Source organism: Onychostoma macrolepis, chromosome 17 (assembly GCF_012432095.1).
Source record: "Onychostoma macrolepis isolate SWU-2019 chromosome 17, ASM1243209v1, whole genome shotgun sequence".
NCBI lineage: Eukaryota > Metazoa > Chordata > Actinopteri > Cypriniformes > Cyprinidae > Onychostoma > Onychostoma macrolepis.
Window position 1 is genome coordinate 21675234 of NC_081171.1, and position 20119 is coordinate 21695352.

The following is a 20119-nucleotide window of genomic DNA, read 5'->3' on the forward strand; positions in this document are numbered from 1 at the left end:
GATATCTTTCTCTCTCTTAATTTAGCTGCTAACCCGTTTGAAAGGAAACTTGGAAGAGGAAAACCATCATCTTCTCAGTCAGATCCAGATGCTCAGCCAACAAAATCAGACCCTGCTGGAGAGAACCATGGAGAGCAAAGAACTTTACCACGAAGAACAGAAACAATACATGTGAGCAGTGTGTCGTCATATCATTTTTAATCACTGATTTCTAAGTACTAGGTATATGATCCTAGTAAAGTATATGAAGCTATAAAACAGAAATTACAAATGAAAATATTAGTTGATTTAAAAAAGCTCTTTGTGATAAATGTCATACTTTGATTTGATTTGATTAGATGGGAATCTGTGGCTAATTCTGTCTCAAAACGAATGAATATATTTATTGTCTGGGGTACTTGAGTGAGGTGTGGGGGTATCTAAGAAAACCTGTTGGGAAACTAATGAAGAAACTTGTGGTCAAAATGTCCTAATGCCATGCTTTTAATTTTTTTTGTTTTCTCTTACAGTGATAAGCTGAATTCTTTACGGCGACAGAAGGAGAAATTAGAGGAGAAGATCATGGACCAGTATAAGTTCTACGACCCGACTCCTAAAAAGTGAGTCCATCTGTGGAATCTAAACCGATCAGGACTGAGTAGACTGTACTTCTAGGCCTATTTGTCAAGTTGAACTTCTTTTTACTATGAACTTTTAATACAAGAGAATATTTTGTGAATTTTTTTTTCTCTAACACAGGAGCCGGCATTGGGCTGGAGCCAAAGCAATAGCGAAATTCATTAAACCTAAGAAAGATAGTCAACGAGAACGAACTGATGCTCCACGCGAGAGAATCCGAAGTGCTCCTGACATCCCTCTGCCGGAGATCCCCACATGTATAGACTGTCCCGAGAGCGCACCACCCCTTCCCCCTCCACCGCTGCCCCCCAGACAGTCACGTCTCAGTCTAGACTCCATAAACAATCAATCCACAGAGGAGAATCATATACAGTCCCCAACCCTTTCACCTGCCCTTAATGGCCGAGGTGAGTGCTGCTGTCACAGGGCTGAACTGAGCCCTCACATGAAGTAACACAATGATTGATTCCATCCCAATATTATTTGAAGGAATAGTTACAATTCCGTAACTTTACTCTCTCTGTGGAACGTAAGAGAAGATATTTCAAGAAATGTCTTAAATGTCTTTTTTTTTTTTTTTCCTCTTATAAAATGGAAGACAGTGGTACCAAAACTTTTTGGTTACCAACATTCTTCAAAATATCTTCTTTTACGTTCCACAGAAGAAAGAAAGTCAAACAGGTTTGGAACGACATGAGGATAAGTAAATGATGACAGCATTTTTGTGTGAACTTTCCCTTTAAATCTCAACTGCATTATTTTTGATTTAGAAGTTATACCAGAATAGATAAGTGGCATCATCAATAGGGATAGTGATGGTAAATTAGCTCATATTGCTGTAGTATTGATTGCGAATTGCACTAGAGTCCATATGAATCAAATTCTAGATGCCCATTTTCAAGTAACTTTCAGAGTCTTAGCCCTTAAACGAGTTCAGAAAACAGCTTTCACACCAACTGGACATCCTCAGGTCTGCACTAAAATCTCAAATCAGCTCAAAAAAGTTAGAACACTTTCAATTCAAACACATTTTATTTGGCGTATACTAGCTTTATTTTGCTTCAGCTATCTGTCTTTTCCACTAGGGGGCGCCATGTGACTTTTTTTTTTTTCAGGGTTACTGTAATTACAACCTCTTTTTCCTCCTGACGTCCACTCAATGAACTAATCCCGTTGTAAATTTCCAATTTCAGTCTATCATTTCTCAACTTTTCAAGTAATAATACTTTCCCAAGTTTCACGCTATATTGCATGGCCAGTCTATAGTCTTCAAAGGAAACCTCGGGGGCTTCATTCTTCATGATTCATAAATGTAACCATTTTTTAATCTCTGAATCATCATTTCTACTCTTCCACTGACCCATCTCTCTCCCTGTCTGTGTATCTGTGTCTGTACATTAACCCTCACACACTCCAGCCCCTCCAGCAGCGAAGCGTTTCAGCTTTCTCAGGAGCAAGAGCCAGGAGAAAATACGCGTTCAGGGGACGCCGCCGCCCTCTCGACGATCCATAACCAGACGCCTACGCTTCTGGGCCTCATCTGACAACATCGTTCCCTGCTCCCCCACCGAGCCCGTTTCGCATATCGGCCATTTCTAACACTTCATCCTTTCCATCATCATCACAGTCGCCATAACAGCTGCTTACCTCATCATTACTCTTCCCATATACCATTATTCAGTATTTTTCCTTTTAAAAAAACATCGAGCCACCCAATGAACACAATGAGCTAAACGCTAAAGAAAAAAAACACTCAGAAATAGATTTTCCTGTCACTCTCACCACCACAGGCTCACAGTGCTAAATCAAAATGTAGAAACACACATACATACGCACAACACACACCTTGCAACTCATATAAATGCTCTGGGACCGGGCTGTGGGACTCTGAATGCAACCCTGCAGTAAGTAATGTGTATTAAACCGAGCGAAATGCAGCTGGCTTTGCGCTTGCCATGAGAAATGTGTGTGTGATAATGCTCACACTGAATAAGGTGGGCTGAGGTGACCACAGCTGCTGCCTGCAGTCAATAGTAATCAAATTAAGTGCATGCATACAGAGAGAAAGACTGAAGGAGGAAGGCAGGCGGAGGCGACCACTTCATCAGATACCTGTAGTTGAAAGATAGATTTATGCTGAGTAGTTTGATGTGTGGCTTGTGAACGTGCATTGCTTAACATTTGCTCTGCAATATTTTACTTGTATCCAGCAACCAGTGTCCATGTGTTCTTTGCATCTTTAACATGTCCACTGTGCATAATGTGTATGCGACTGTCCAATTTATGTTCAGGGGGTTCATTTGCAAGCGAGAGAGGCTTGGCTGAGATGCATTGATTTATACCTAATCCATTCCTGGGGGTGGGGATGTGTCCCATAATCACCATTCTTAAAACAGCACAAGGTGTCTTAATTATCCAGCTGCTTTAATAAGAATAAAATATTTAGATTTGCTTGAAGATTTTGCATCATTTTCATGTTAAGAAAGTTCTGAAAGTAGTGTTGAAGAGATTTGTGCCATCATGCAGAAGGAAAACCGCAACGTCTGCACATCCTGTGAACTTTTTGATGTGAAACGGATGTTCACAACTTTTTGTGCATGGACTATTTTTGTATCTCCCCATCTAATTTTTGCATTCTGTGTTTTAAAAAATGATGCAAAATAGCCTAGCAGTTGTGATATGTTGAGATATGGTGCACATACACACATTGCTTGTTTCCCATCTCGTTTCTGTCATTAAGCAGATACACTAGGACACATCAGTAGGTCCTTCACACCAGTAAACTCTTCACACATTGAAGACAGACCAATTTTTGCACATGCTTACAAATTCTTTATTAAACCTCAGTTCAAAACCCGACAGAATACAAAACTGAAAAAGACAGCAGTTTGCTATATTTCAACAGTACTAAAATATTGATGTATATTGAATTATATTTGCTAGTAATGGAAGAATGAGTTGATTTGAGAGAAGTGTTTTGTAGTTTTAGTGCTTAGTGAATGTGTAAATAACTGCTGTGCCAAGCTGAAAGTTAGTGTGGAGAACTGTCAAGTTTAGAAAAAGTGACCTAATTATTGAGAAATGTGTACAATTGTAAGACCTCAAAAATGATCTAGAATTACTCCTATTAGCATTTTAGCACATGCACTTTGATACATTGAGCAATGCTGCTCATATAGACAATGCACATTTAAGTCTGTTTTGAAAAAAGTATTGAGAAATGTGTCCTACCAATTATAAAAAAAACAAAAAAAAAACAAGTCTGCTATTGATCAATGTAACTGTACCCTGGTACATTGAGTCATGATGTTAATATAGACGATGCATGTCTGAGTCTGGCTTGCAAAATTTCCCTTCCTATTTATGTCATTTAAAGTAGTTAAAAGCCCCCAAATTATGTAGAACAACTCTTGATGATTTTTCAGGCAGATATAGTAAATACTTTTTCCTTTTAAAAATCATGTGAGGGATCGTTTTCAGCATGACTCTAATAAAGAGAATCTCGTGGAGCACCAGCTGGTGTTTTAGTTTGGCCACAGCAGTCAAGCTTAAAGGAATGTTTCGGGTTCAATACAAGTTAAACTATCGATAGCATCTGTGGCATGATGTCAGGTCATTAAAAAATGAATATGACTTGTTCCTCAATTTGTCAAAGCAAACAAAATTCATGTTTACAGTAATGTCTGTGTCTATGGGGCAAGAGATTGTGCCGTTATGTATGTTTAAATGGGCACTTCTGGCTATATTGTATGTCGAAAGTATAGCCACAAGACTTAAAAGGATAGTTCACCCCCCAAAAAAGGAAAATTCTTTTATCATTTACTCACCCTAATGTTGTCCCAAACTTGTATGAGGTTTGAACACAAAAGAAGATAATTTGAAGAATTTTTCTAACCAAAACTGGTAGTAATTGGCTTCCATATTAGGGAAAAATACTATTAAAGTCATTGGGGAACAGAAACTGTTTAGTTACCAACATTATTCAAAATAGCTTTTGTTTCCAGTAGAGCAATTCATACAGGTTTGGAACAACATGAGGGTGAGTAAATGATGATAAAATTTTCATTTTTGGGTGAACTATTCCTAAGAAGATTTGATAGAATCACTTATCAAGTCATGCAAGTTGTACAATCTTTCAACTCTTGCATGACAATGCAAAGCCTAAGTCCAGTGACTTTTGGATGTTGAATATAATTGTCTGAAAAGAATATTTATATGGATCATAATAAGACAATTTTGACAACTCTGCATCTCACATAAACACATTTTTGTATGCCCCATAAATGTCCAATGTAGGAGTATTACGTAAACCATGAGTATGAGTCACAGATGCTGGTGATAGAACTCGACTTGTATTGAACATGGAATGTTCCTTTAACTGTGTAAAACTGTCACCGATGTCCTGCTTAAGTGTTTTTTGTAGTTGATTCATTTTACTAACACATGCTTGTGCTTTTGACCCAACACCCTCTCCTACGCAGCTGCCTACAGCGTCACTGAAGCCCAGCAGCAGCGCTCGCACTGCACATGCTCTGTATGCACTCACACACTGACCTTTTTCTCTTGATTTTTCTTTTAAGTGTTGAACGACAGTGGAGGGTCCAGAGGCAGAGAGGGCTATCGCTCAATAGGGGGCAGTAGTGAGAGCATGAACGGGTACGAAGAACTGATCCGGCGGCGGGGCCGAGAGCCAGGAGCCACCTGTTCAACTCCACTGAGCCGCAACTCCCACAATGCACCAGGCTACACGTCGTCCTCCAGCATGCGGCCGGGATGCAGGCCAAAGGGTAACGCTAAATTATGTCGTTTAGTAGACTACATGTCAGCAGCCTTGAGCCTCAAATGACAGACCATGTTCATTCTGCCATGTACGCTAGTAAATTTAATTAATGTTTTGTTTTTATATATATATACACATTTTTTCAGGATTCTTTAGTGAATAGAAAGTTTTAAAGTAGCATTTATTTGAAATATAGTATTTTGTTAGTTTATTAATGCCTTTACTGTCACTTTTGATCATTTTATTACATCCCTGCTGAATAAAGCTTTTAAATTCTTAAAGGCTTACTGACCCCAAAAACAGAAATGTACAATATACAACAAAAGCTTAAAAATTAGAAGTTTATTATTTTGTTTTCAAACTCTGGATTCTTCAGTAAAAAAAGGTTTGTTATTTAAGAGCTGTCAAGCTGTCTTCTGTAAATCATCCTTTTGAAATGGGACTATCTTTCTAGCTAGATGAATGTCTGCTTTGGGAGTTGCGGTTGTACTATTATAAACACCGTTCATTTTTCAATTTGAGGGATGAGTGGAAATAATTTTCCTTTGGTAATCAATAGCAGGCCATGGATAGAGCTTAAAGCGGCATCACGCTAGCCAAGTTTTTAAACTGATTTCTAGTCATAAGGTTAAATTATGGGTGGCCGTTCACAGTTAATGGCCCTACTTACTAACTCAACTCAACCTTTCTACTTTTTCCATATTTAAGTGCAGAAGTTTTCATTAAGTGATTTTGTTGTGTTTTCCATGCTGCACTGGTTTATTTAGCCGTTAGCAAGTTTCTAGTGTGTAATGTTCCACCATGTACACATGAGGGCTTCAGCTTTAAACACCACTGACCCTCTCAGTGACTCTCACCTCCCAGCCAAAAAGCCCGAAGCTCATTTCATCAAGTCACTGTCAGCGTAATAACAAAGCATTCGCTCTAAATGAATGTTTATTTTCAAGTGCTTCAAGCTTTCTCAGATATCCACTGCACTGCGTAAACAAGCAGTCATGTTCGTACAAACGCACACAGGAAGACTGCAGTAGCCAAAGGCCCGTCGTGTCCCTTAATGACACTGTCCTTCGGAGAGCATCTTTAAAAGGCAAACTGAATCGTTTGAAATAAAGATAATGATAATAATTATTACTGGTACTAATTAATCAAATGTCTTTATGGAATGTTGAAAGAGGGATAAACTAAGAGTGCTTTGTGTGTATATGTGTGTATATATATATATATATATATATATATATATATATATATATATATATATATATATATATATATATATATATATGTGTGTGTGTGTGTGTATGTGTGTATATAGTCAGTGTATATATATATATATATATATATATATATATATATATATATATATATATATATATATACTGATATATTCAGTGCCTCATTGTTGGGCGACACTCTTATTTGCAGGTTTGGTCTCAGAGGAAGACTTGCGCCATCATTCCCCAGATGCTGGCTTTGGGAGCGGTGTCCATGGAAACACAGGTAAGAGAATTAACTAAATCAATACATGTTGCCTCGACAGCATCACTTTATTTCTTTGTGCTTATATGCGATATGTGACCCCTCTACAGGCCACCGGCCCAGCTCTGCCGAATTCACCTCCAGCAGCAATTCCCCTGTCAGCTCCAAAGGTGTGTGTGTGTGTGGTCTATTACATATGCATGCATAGCCTCTTCATTAGCCAGCTATGGAGACTGCCCACCCCCCCACACACACTCTATCTCTCAAGTACTATTGAGACAGTAATTGTATCTCAGAATAAAACAAACGTCTTTACAAGAACATTTGCAGAAATTAATTCGCAGAGGCAGCTCTGTTGTTGAGCCAGCATTATTTTATCATAAATTATTTAAAGTAATCAAATAATAGTTAAATTATTTAAATAGTTGTTATTCATTATTTAAGCAATTGAAATGGTATAATACTGCTGTTCAAAAGTTTGGGCTCAGTAAGGTTTTATTTATTAAGAAATCAATACTTTTAATTATCAAGGATGCATGTAATCATAAAAGAATCCTGAAAAAATGTATCACGGTTTCCACAAAAATATTAAACAGCACTGCTGTTTTCAGCTTTGATGATAAAAAAAAGTTTCTTGAGCAGCAGATCGGCATATTAGAATGATTTCTGAAGGATCATGTGACACTTAAAATTTCAGCATCATTACTCCAGTCTTCAATTACATTCTAAAAGTATATTAAAATGAAAACGTTATTTTAAATTGTACTAATATTTCACAATGTTACTGTTTTATTTTCATTTAGCAATAACAATTTAGCATATGTTTAGCCTTGGTGAGCATAACAGACTTCTTTCAAAAAACAAACAAAAAAAAAAATCTTACCAACACCAAACTCCAGGGTATATTTCAGATTAACCAATCACTACGAATGGAACATAAGTTTTTTTTTTGACCAGAATCAGCCGTGGGCCAGTCCTTTTGCCATTTAGTCAACGGTCTGAATACCGTTACAGTGACCTTTTGAGATAGTTTACTCATTTGGCGACTTTCACAATGACTGGTGTGGCAGTGCGATTTGTGGTGCTTGCTAAAAGATAAAAAAGATAATGTGCTTTTAATGATAAACATCTTGTATGATTTCCATCAATGAGAGATCACATCATAATGAGTTATTAGTGCCATGTTTTCTTGTGAACTCTTTAGACTGTGTTGGTTGGGAAAGCTTTCCTTTTTTTTTATTAGTGGTGTTTGATAAGGCAAGCATCACTACTCTAGTGAAAAATTGTACTTAAAGCTCTCGTTAGGTACACTTAAATAGCCTTTTATTGAACTAAAATTAAATAATTGTCTGCAAGTGTGGTTTTTAAGGGTGTTCACACTCGGCATGTTTAGTTATATTTAAAGAATACCGCCTTTTTTTTTTTTTTTTTTCTCGCCATAGTCGCAATGTTTTTCATTACACTTCGGTACCATCGTCTGAACCACATCTCTTTGCAGCAGATCTTTGTTTGTTTGTATGACAGAGGAAATCCTGCTGCAGTTTTGACACATTTTATGAACTCTTTACAAGTTCTCTGCTGGTAAAAGTACCATAATATGTATGCATATACAATAAGCGCATTTTGGATATTCAGCAAAAATATACGTCATAAAAGCCCCTTGGTTCTTGTGAACACTAAGCGAACCAGGACTAAATTTATAATTTTCCTTGTTGGTTCGGATCCAAAAGAACAAAGAGAACCAAACTACAAGTGTGAAGACATTCTGAAAATACTGTTAAGGTTTGAAGGAAACTACAAGTGCACATTCAGTTCACTCATCATGCTCACTCCTTGTCATTTCAAGGGAATTACTTTTGCTCATATGAAGAATTTGAGATTTGGACATACCTGTAACATTAGGCTGACTTCAGCACATGGTAGGGGCATTGTGAAGCCATCAAACTTTTATTTGGTGAATAATAAACCATGCAGAACAAATCTAATAGATTTGCACTGAAGAACTGAGTTGGGCCAGTAAGCAACCTCACACATTAAATCATACACACTGCAGTAAGAATGATTTCATTACCATGCAAAGTGTCAAGTAAAAGCCCAGCAGTACTTAGCAGAGGCCAATTTCTCCTTGTCAAGTCAGATGTTGTTTCAGAAGGCCATTACATCGCTCTGATGTTTGTGAGTGCATGTAAATACTGAAATGACCGGCCATGATTATACTTACTGTGAATAGCACTGTTGACACACACAAACCTCCATTAGCTATCTTTTAATGTGCACATTTTTATGACATTTTACAGTTCATGTTTTCATTTCCTGTCTTCCTCCAGGTTCTCTGGACTGCCTGCAGGGCCGATCTGCCAGTCTGTCCAGCGATGATGTTGTTGGACTGGGACATGAAGGCTCACGTCTCAGTCAGTCATCTCTGATTCCTCGAAGCTCCACCCTTCCCTGTGATGCCCCATCTGCTTCACGTTCTTCCCAGCGGCCCACTTCTCAGCGGCCGTCCTCTCCTGGCAGCGAAATGGTCACCCTGGAGGAGTTCTTGCAGGAAAGTAACACCCTGTCCCCACCCACTGTAAGTTGTTTTGACACTAGCAACGTTTTAACACTTCTCAGCAGATTTGTTTGTTTGATGGTTTGACGTTTTGAAGAATTAATGACACATTACTAGAAGAATTTGCATACATTTGCAGGGGATTTTAAAATGCGTGGTGAAGCTCACAGTTCATTCAAATATCCTGTATCTTTTTTAACGTATCAAGATGGTGTGCATATTTATGCAATGAGAATATATTTAACTCATAATCAGTAGAGACAGTTATGCTCCTAATTAAATTACGCCTGCTATTTGAGCTGTTTGACCCTGGACTATGGATTGTTGTTTGCAAATTGGAGATTATTAAGATAATGTCTTTGAGTGCTGTGTGAAATGTTCGTAATGGAGACACTGAGTGATGGACCTTCACCATCATCTCCATCTTTTGCTGAAATACTGTAGAATGTGTTTCGGTTGTAAGACATGGCGCAAATGATAAGAAATGCATGCAAAGGATTCCCATGGTTAAAGAGTTGCCGAAGTTTATAACATGTATAAATATTTTAAAATAGTTTTTAACACCTTTTTTTTTATACACATTATTATTTACTGTCATATTTAAGTCACAACATCAATTGCAGTTATTTTATTCAATTAACAATTCTTTATTCAGTTAGTCCTTAGTTTTAATAGTGAGAATAAAAAGTAAAAAAATTTTTGTTTAATATAGGCATATATCTAACAAGTTTTATCTCCACTATTGGAATAAATTATTATTAGTAATATTTTCTAGTAAATTTTCATGGTCACACTTTATTTTAAGGTGCAATTTTCGCTATTAACTACGACTTTGCCTCAATAAACTCCTAATATGCTGCTTATTAATGGTTAGTAAGGAAGTTGCTAAGTTTAGGTATTGGGTAGGATTAGGGATGAAGAATATGGTCAGGCAGAACATGTGATTTATAAGTACTAATAATCAGCCAATATGTTAATAATAGGCATGCTAATAAGTAACTAGTTAATAGTTAGTATTGGTCCCTGTGCTAAAGTGTTACCATTTTCATAACATTTTAATTAAATGTTTTGTAATTTTTCCAATACTGGAATGGGGGCTCAATTAAAACCACATGCTTTTTGCAAAAATATTTATAATGATTTAAATATCTTTCAGGTGCAGACAGGAAGTCGAGAGGATCTGATGACTGATTATTTCACCAGATCTACTCGACCTGTCCCTCTGAGAGATGGCGCTAAAACCCCCACCAATTATGTCACGCCAACCATCAAGACTACTCCACCAGAACTAGATGGTCGGGCCCCCAAACCTGGACACAGCGTCAAACCAAGCATTCGGCTCACGGAGACCTCCACACCTCCTTCTCATTCGCAAACCCTTCCTAGTAGAGGAGCAGGACTGCGATCCGCACCTTTGCAGCAGTCCAGTCTTCGGGGAGGTGTGGGCAGCAGCACCAGCCTGAGTCGTACATTTAGCCTGGCCTCCGCAGACCTCCTCCGCTCCAACGGGCCGGACAGTTACCGCACCGAGGCAAGTTCTCCCAGCCAAAGCGACGTGGTGGTGAGGAGGTCTGGTGTAGTCGTCAGAGAAAGACCGATGTCTGCTAGGCTGGCTGGTTCTTCGCCGCTGCCTGGAGACCCGGGGCACATATCCGTGGACCCCCGCCGTCTATCTCTCGCTCCACCGAGAGATGAGTTGTCCCTAGCTAGTCCACCTCCAGTGCACTCTTCATCTATGTCACTGCAGGCTGAACGGGAATACGTTGGGAGCAGTAGCAGCAGGGCAGGAGCGGTCCGTTCTGGACCTGCTCAAACCCGAGCAGCCCCCCATCGTGGCGAGGTGGCCATGGTGACTCCGGTGCGAGCCGTATCAGCGCTGAGGCTAAAGGAATTGGAGGAGGAACCTCGGGAGCAAAGGCAGGCAGAGTCGCCTGTGTTGAAGAAAGCAGACACTGCGAACTTAAGCTGTGCCACCAAGGAGCAGCCCACCAGCAAACCTGCTTCTCCAGACCCCAACAATGATCCTCAGACCGTTTGGTATGAGTACGGTTGTGTGTAGAACCTCAGACTTGGTGAAGAAATGTGTCTGAATCTGCACTGTAAACAAATAAAAGCCCCAGGCTGCTCTGGGAGACTGGTCATGTCCTTCCTCTCTAAATTTCTCTAGGTGCTTCAAAGGCACCAGTTGCATTTGAGGGTCTTGCACATGTTCACACTGACCTGAAAACTAATGTATGGGGCACTTGAATGTATTTTTCCCCTTCGTATCCAATCGAATGCCATTGATTTCCGCAGCTCTCCGCAGCTCCATGGCAGGCCAGTTCACGTTCTATTCTGAATGTGGAAAACAAACGTTGGGCTGTGTGCTAGGAGCCACTCCCAGCGTAATTACTGAGTAGCGATTGCATCCATCTTTAGGAGGCGCAGGACAGTTGCAGGTCCATCACCGAGACAGCCTCATAGGGACCCATTACGGGAAGCGGCCTCTCTCTCATTCGCTCCCTGCTGACATACCAAACAATCTGCTCTTTTCTGCTTCTTGTGGGTGACCATGTATTTGCTGTAGGACCTGGGTTTGGCTCAGACTGTGTTCAGAAGCACGCAACGCTGAGCCAGAAAGAGAAACAGACAGAAGACCATTGGACATGAGAATAAGAAAGCACCTACCTTGTGATATAAGGTGGAAGAATGTATTGGGAATCGGTTTTGAGTGCTGGACATATTGCCCAGTTTCACACAAGAATTTAAAGTAGTACTAAAAAGAAATTGATATTTAGTTTGGTGTTTGTGGGTTTTTTTCCCAACACACTCATTTTATAACACTGCACAACTGTTCTTTTATTGGTTTATTTATTAATGTCCTTGAGACAATTAATGACACTTGTTTGGGTTGTTGTTTTGAAGTGTGTATGCCTCATTTTTTCAAAACTGCTTTTTTGTTCTGTGTGATTGATTGGTCAAGTCTGATGATGTTGAACACTGGAAGAATGTAATCTGATTATAGTTTTTTGTTTTTCGTAAGAGAAGCGTGTTGGTAAAAAAGCCCATGGAATCCTGGAATCCCTCACTCATGTCACCAACCTAGCACCCCCTGTTCCTTGTCAGTGGTGCTTTTCTGCCATCTCGTGTCACCATGTCCAACTTCTGATGGTCTGCAGGGGCTTTCACAAGTCAAAGGCAAGAGCTGATCACCAAAGGCAATGGTGTATCTTCATAGAAATATATTTGGATCAAGCATTCACACTGGGTGTGTGAATATAAGGAGAGTTTCCTGTTTGAATGTGCTCAACTACTGGTTAAATGATTTTAGATAAACAGCTGTTTTTATACACTACTGCACATGAACAGAAATCAGTACCTGTAAGATATTGTGTGTTTGAGGTAAGGAGTAGATACCCTAACAACCTTTTACACTTAATGTAAAGTTTATTGTGAATGATAGAAGCCTGTTTAGAAAAAGCTGTTTTCCAAAACCTGAACTCTTTGTAATAAAGCTTTTTTTTTTAATAATCTCCGGAGTTGGTTTTAGTAAATTACATGAGTAAATTCATTTTTTATGACAAGCATAATGTTCAAAACTGATTTTCTAGCTCTCAGAATAAATTAAAATGATCAAAATCATCAAAAATAAAATAAAAATGCCAGAATGGGTAAAGGGGTTGCAGCATATCTTGAGATGGCACTTGATCTATCCAGCTAATTTGGCTGAATATTTCCCATAGACTTCACTACAAAATATTTGTTTGGTCTTCTTTCAATAACTTCAACAACTTCTCTTGTTTCTGTAACAAGAGCTAAAGTTTGAACTTGACAAATGAAGCTAAAAACTGAGAAAATAGATGAGATTTAGTTCTTCTGCCATATAAAGTGCGTCTAAGTTTTGACTTGGTTATCACAATTTTAAGCAATGTTAAATTTCTTGTAACTGCTGGAAATCATGCAGTAACGGGGTGGACCAATTACGGGATTTTTTTTTTCATGCTATCTTACATTTATGTTAAATAACAGTTTATCAAACACATCTAGTCTCACAAAAATGTGTTAAAAACGTTATAGGACCCCAAAGTGTGAGGAATGCAACAGTTTGAAACGCGTCCTTTTCTTTGCGCTCGGTCCAAGCGCTGTTAACAATTTCACTGAGGAAACCTTAAATGTTTACTTATGCATATATCACATACATAATTAACCTTATTCTCAACAGGTAGGTCAACAATGAGTCTAACGGAGCTGCCTACCCAGACAGCACTTGGGACATTAGGCTACAGTTGCGTGCCATGCCAGTTTCATGTCGGTTCCAGGCATGCTGTCTGTGCAGGCAGGTCACTATAGTATACGAGACACATCCTGTGTCTGTGGAAGGCACTTGAGATGAGTGTTTCGCTTTTGAGTAATTGCGCGCATCATCACGTAAAAATTTTTTACGCAATTTAATTTTTCCTCCTTTCCGACGCGACAACCCCGGAACCCGGGAGCGTAATTTCTGCAAAAAAAAAAAATCACTACCACGAGTAAACGAGTAGAAACACGCAAATCTCAATGACAGAATCGGTGGAGCGGTTGAGCTTGAGGATGTATATCACACTTCAGATATGCCTCGAATGAGTCGCGTGGGATTAAAACCAGCAATCTTAAGGTAATGTACTTTCATTAAATCTGATATTGGCTCCTTTCCATAAAAAATAAAATAAAAATACAGTACAGTAATTGTTGCTACAGTTAACTGAGTATTATGTTCTGCTTTCAATAATAATAATAATAAAAAGCAGGAGACAGGAATGCAATATGAACATTTCTAAAATGTTTAAAATTAGTCAACCATTGTGGTATTTTGACAGAAAATATGGCAACCGTGCTATTCGTAGTAAAGTAGGCAAATAAATGACGCTGATTAATAGTTTACAGCTTTCAGACATCTATTTCTAACGCACTTTTACAATATAGCCTATCAACCAGATTATTTCTCAAATACGTACTACAAGTGAGAATCTACAAATTGCACTTCTGACCAACATAGGCTGTCTGTGAAATTATTCAGACACATTTAAGCTGTGTTACTAATGACTGTTACAATTTTATAATGTGATCATAGGCTACCTACTCCAAATGGTGTAATGTATTAAGCACACTAGAGCAATACTACATTAATAATAAAAAACGAATATTACCAATGTACCAACTAATAGTTTTTTGTTTTTTTTGTATTACTACACGTCTTACATGTTAAACTTTGGTCAAAATGCAACCGGTGGGATTACAGCACGTGGCTTTAATAGGTTAAACATTTAATGTCCAAATTAAGCGTGTCGAGGCACGTTTAAGCACACATTTTACCACATTTACTGTCCGAGTAACGTTATTAGGTTCATGTTAGACAATCGATCCCTAATAATCAACCTGAATTAGGCTAAACGTGCTCAGCTGTTTTTTCTTTTTCATAATTTCATTTATGCAAGAATTGGGTGGCAGAAAAGATACATAATCTAATCTAGAATTTTTCTATTTCTGCTGTGTAACAATAAACAAGTGTGTGTGTGAATAGATAGATATAGATTTGACTTTGAATTCTGATTGGATAAAATATGTTTGAAGCTGTTGTTGACAGATTCACATCTGTGAGCACACTTCAACTGAATTCTACATTGGTCAGCAATCACAATCATATTACAGTTTGGCTGAAAAAATTCTGTTCTATAATTAGTAATGATTAATGTATTTATTGGATTATTGACTCATTGTTGTGCTTAAGAACACCCCATACCCAAAAGCATAGTAACACATTGCTTCATTATTCTGACCAAACCATCTTTTGTTCTTAACAGGAAGTGAACTTCTTGTGTTATCATATAGAGTATAGGACTTCATCAAAGTTTCATAGAGGAAAACAGCTTCATAGTTTGCTTGGGAAATGTCAAATCTCTATAGGTAAGTCTCTCTGCAAGGTAGCTGAAGCTGGCTCCACATAGACTATAAAAGACAAAATCTGAAGTAACTTCCGAGAACGGAAAACAATTCTAATGAAAACAGCTTTCCCATATTGAGACTGGTCTGGGTATTACTGCTGTACTTGCTCAGATGCAGGGACAAATTCTTAAACATTTAATGGATTGGTGATGAAACATGTTGTTCACGCCGCTTTATTGGTCTCTTTTGTTATGTTGCACAGTAGTCACCGCAGTCAAGGTCTCAATCCCACTATATCTAACACCTTTCATCAGCCAGACATTCTGGGAACCAGGATTCAGTCAGATTGAAAAGGGAAACATATGTTACTCAAATCCATGGCATGAATTAGGTTTTTATATATAAGATGTTTAAGATGCTTTAATTGTATTGCACAGGCTCTGCTCAACAAAGAAAACACCTACGCAGCCTTCAAAGCCAAGCAGAAAGGGCGTATTGTGAAGCTGAATTCGTCATATGACATGTTGTGAAGGTAGTAGATGAGTGTCACATTTCCTTCAACTTTATAATACCTCTTCCTGTATGTTTAGAATAGTTAAGTGGTTGAAGGACACAGCCCACGCTCAAAATGTTTGTCGCTCAGCTGCCATCTTGATAACATCCCCAGAAAGCTATTTTCAGGCATGCAGAAGTACAACTTCTGTCTGCTTGAACTGAGAAAAACCCAAATCCGTTTGACAAGTATTTACTGAAAGCCATCAAAAGTTTATGATTTGTTAAGATAACCTTCACAGATGAACTCAACTTTCCTATGACGTCCAATACGTACATCAGAATTTCAATGAAATTTGTAGTTTATCAGGGTATTTTCTGGGTTGTATGAATACTGTGGTGGTAACTGGACACACTAATCATGCTATTTTGTTTGCTTCCCATAGAATCCATGGAATATTATTTGGAGACCTCTGTTGATTATGAACTTACCTATACTTGTTGAATAAGACTCTGCGAACATGAGGTTAGAAAGATGAACATGTCTGAGGAGCAAATAAACTGCACTATAAGCCACGAGATTCACCAGTACCTGTTTTCGGGTGCGTACATCCTTGTCCTGCTAGTGGGTCTTCCCGCCAATGCTTTCTCGCTCTACCATGCCTGGCTGCAACTGAAAGCCCGCAATGAGCTGGGGGTCTACTTGCTAAACCTGACCATATCTGATCTGCTGTACCTGGCCTCCCTGCCCCTCTGGCTCCAGTACATCTTCCAAGGGGATGACTGGAGCGGCTCGGAGTGGCTCTGTCAACTGTGTGGTTTCCTGCTCTACGAGAACATCTACGTCAGCATTGGTTTTCTGTGTTGTATCTCCATTGACCGTTACCTGGCGGTGGTCTACCCTTTCCGTTTCTCGGCTTTCCGAACGGTACGAGCAGCAGCGCTGGTCAGTACGGTGGTCTGGCTCAAAGAGCTTGCCGTAGGAGTGGTGTTCTTCCGGCACAAGGAGCTCAGCAGGGACAAGCACAACCAATCTGTGTGCTTTGAGCACTATCCCATGAAGACATGGGAGTACCCAATAAACTACTACCGCTTTTACATAGGTTTCCTGTTCCCTTTAGGAATTCTCTCCGTGTCGTACTTTAGAGTTCTCCGAGCAGTGGGCAAGAGTGCAGGCACGCAGACTGCCCACAAAACTCGCATCAAGTACCTGGTGACCAGCACCATCGTCATCTTCCTGGTTTGCTTCTCACCATACCACGTCTTCCTGCTGGTACGCACCATATTGGAGCGGGACTGCGACTTCATTGAGAAAATTTTCAACTACTACCATTTCTCATTGTTGCTTACTAGTTTTAACTGTGTGGCCGATCCGGCACTCTACTGTTTTATCAGTGAGAGCGCCCAAAAGGACATCCAGAAGGCTCAGGAAGCTTGCACTCGGGTCTTCTGCTGTTGCTCAAAAAGCCATGGAAGGTTCAACACGCACCCTACTGAGCTTGCAGTCACCAATGATAATGTTACAGGTACCTCAGTGGTAACACTCTTGCAGCAGGTTAAAACTGATGTTTAAACATTTTTGTTGTATTAGTTATCTGGACCTCATACCATTTAGCCACAGGCTCCTCAGACGTACAGCTGCATACTGTTTTTCATTTTGCATGGGTTAGAACATTAGCCTACTTTGTCAGAGTCAGTCCTGAATTTTGTTCTAAAATTAAACTGCAATATTTCATGGTTTTGGTAAGCTAAAATGCTACAGTTATGTGGTGTAATTCTCAGGGATTGCTACCTTGATAATCACCAGTGGTTGACATTTGAGGTTTTGAGAACCGATGAGCTAAACTTTTTCTGTACTGTTCCAAGTCCCTTTAGCTACATGTGCCGTGTCCAAGACTAAAACCAATTCTGCTTTCAAACCTAATTGGTTTTAGTTCCTTTAATACTGTACTTCACCCAAAAATCACAATTTCGTCATCATTTACTCACCCTAACGCCTATGGCCTGTTGTTATCATTGCAAATCTCTTTTTGCAGATGCAAACTTTGCATGTCAGATTTAGGCACAATACAACTTGATAAAAATGTTATGCATGCTTAATTTGATTTGCAGGGAAAGGAAAATTATCATTAAATGTTTGGCTTTAGAAGTTTCATGGACCAACGTGATGATACTTTTATGGTGCTTTTATATTCTTTTTGGTGTTTAACAGTTCCTGCTTAACATATGCTCTTATTTTATAAAAAATAAATGAACAGCAGAAAGTCGTTCAGGTTTGGAACATCACGAAGGTGGGTAAACGATGACAGAATTTTCATTTTGGGGTGAACCTTTCCTCTAAGGAAACAATAGCAATGAAGCTGTATATTTGTTGCCTACTCACCTTTTACATGGTTAGACATGGAGCACACAGACAGTTAACAAGCATAAAAAGGTACGCAGTGTGGGTGTGAAGGGTCAACCACCTCCAAACAGACCATTTTAACCTGGAAAGCTTCCCACGGTCATTTCATATCCTGGGAAAATAGATGAGGAAGAAGTGATTGATGGTTGCTTCCAGAAATCATGGATTTTCTGTTTGCTCAAACTGCTGAAGTAAATAAAGGTGATGAGTGTTTGGTGCAGTGTTTACATTTTTATGATGGAAGTGATCACAGCTAATACAAGGAGTTTAAATGAATGACCTGAACTGAAAGAACAGACATGTGGAAGTGTTCTCTTTTTCCTGCTCATTCAAACCATGTTTACAATGAATAATCAACATGCATGCAGATTGTATGTAGGCTATATGTAACTAAATCAAGAATAATGTTTTTAGGTTATTTCATTGATTTTATATAGTGACTGCAGTTCAGGTTCATATATGGGACTTTTTATTACTGGTTGTACACTCTGTTGTTGCACAAAGCACTGGCAATGATTGTATTGTTGCACAGTACATGGAGACAGAAATTGTGCTGTGATGTATTGCAGGGGTGTAAAAAGTACTGAGAAATTAATTTTGATTATAGGTCATGTGTTATCTAGTCAGATTTTTGTAAGATAGTATGTTCTCTCAAAATACTGAAAATGATAGGTAAAGAAAAGCCTTGCTGCAAATATATGAAATATGTGATAAATATGATTAAATCTGTGTTGCACTTCCTCTCTCTCTACTAGCCACTTCTGGCTTTCTTGTCTGCATCCTTTGTGCATTAAAATGATCTAATTTATCAAATTATTAATAATAATATTATCTTTTATAATATTATTAAAGACTAAAACTTGTCCCATATGAATAATAAAAATAGATCTGATTAATTAGTATAAAGTCATATTCCCAGTAAAAAACATATCCAGCACCATTTTAAAAGAAATTGAGAGATTGGCCTATTTATTTTATTTTCATGCTTGTTAATCCGGTCCCAGAGAAATGTTTAATACTTTCAGGTGTAACCAGAGCCAGACTAATTAAAAGTCTGCTGTTTATTTGACTTTATGATTAAGGGTTTTGGGATGGTCTCCTCCAGTGTTGATTTTGGTTGAACCTTGGAAGAGAGAAAGACACTTAACTCTAAAAAGGTCAGTGATAATATACAAATTTCCAAATGACATGAATGTATTATGTAACATGGATCTGAACTAAAACAGCTGCCTGTATTCTCCGATACACGCGAGTTGTGTAATACCATGGTATTTTATTTTTTATTTCCTTGGAGTACAACATGAATATTATGGTATAAATATAATGTAAGTACCTAAAATCACAAGAACCATAATTAAATATTTGGTTACATTCTTTGGTGGTACTTTATTAAATTTAATCAGAACTGCGCTACCTACAGAACTTGGACCTTTCTATCGCCTTCTGTGGTTAGAAATAAAATTGCATGTCACTGTATGGATGCATCACATTACAAAGCATACGGATAGTAGCAAGAATGTTTGAAGTATATCAGATAAAAAGTCACGTGAACAAGCCTACTGCATCATATCCGTTGTGGGTTCTTATTTTGTTTTGATGGGGCTTGTCACTTTACCTCATCTCTGCAGTTCAGTATTGGCAAATGGGTGGTTCTTCACAGATTTGCCGTGTTACAGGCTATGTTTAATGACAGCTAGCACACCAGACAAAATCTACAAAACAGTACGCCACACAAGATCCAGTTGCCGCCAAGCCGGATACTCACGGACATGACGTACCCTGGTTCCCGCGAAATCTGACCCGACAGCGTAAAATGCGAATCATTATAGGCTAATATTTTTTAAAAAAAAATTATGTAATAGCGTAATAATAATCTTTAAACACAAAACCTTTC

At 38.6% G+C, this 20119-nt stretch overlaps 2 protein-coding genes across 6 annotated transcripts in view; both read left to right on the forward strand.

Moving 5' to 3' along the window:
• The window catches only part of ccdc88c (coiled-coil domain containing 88C), a 56294-nt gene extending 43361 nt beyond the window's left edge, over positions 1–12933 (forward strand). The window contains exons 23-30 of the mRNA XM_058750087.1: positions 26–171; positions 510–599; positions 739–1025; positions 5199–5405; positions 6821–6895; positions 6985–7044; positions 9202–9449; positions 10585–12933. Coding sequence (XP_058606070.1) covers positions 26–171; positions 510–599; positions 739–1025; positions 5199–5405; positions 6821–6895; positions 6985–7044; positions 9202–9449; positions 10585–11487 — 2016 coding nt within the window. The 3' untranslated portion in view covers positions 11488–12933. The remainder of the gene's footprint in view (positions 1–25; positions 172–509; positions 600–738; positions 1026–5198; positions 5406–6820; positions 6896–6984; positions 7045–9201; positions 9450–10584) is intronic.
• A 675-nt stretch (positions 12934–13608) lies between these two features.
• On the forward strand, positions 13609–20063 carry LOC131523005 (ovarian cancer G-protein coupled receptor 1). 5 transcript variants are annotated; one of them, XM_058748966.1, is made up of 4 exons: positions 13609–14061; positions 15248–15350; positions 15592–15861; positions 16268–20063. In XM_058748966.1, exon 4 carries the CDS (start codon positions 16357–16359, stop codon positions 17392–17394), a length of 1038 nt encoding a protein of 345 aa, XP_058604949.1. In that variant the 5' UTR covers positions 13609–14061; positions 15248–15350; positions 15592–15861; positions 16268–16356; the 3' UTR covers positions 17395–20063. The 5 variants fall into 5 exon arrangements, with proteins under 5 accessions (XP_058604949.1, XP_058604948.1, XP_058604950.1 ...); XM_058748965.1 differs by having other exon boundaries at positions 15767–15861; XM_058748967.1 differs by lacking the exon at positions 15592–15861.
• The last annotated feature ends 56 nt before the right edge of the window (positions 20064–20119 follow it).

Excerpts from the sequence above, each read along its gene's own strand:
- LOC131523005 (XM_058748966.1), top strand. The coding sequence starts at position 16,357 with ATGAACATGTCTGAGGAGCAAATAAACTGCACTATAAGCCACGAGATT.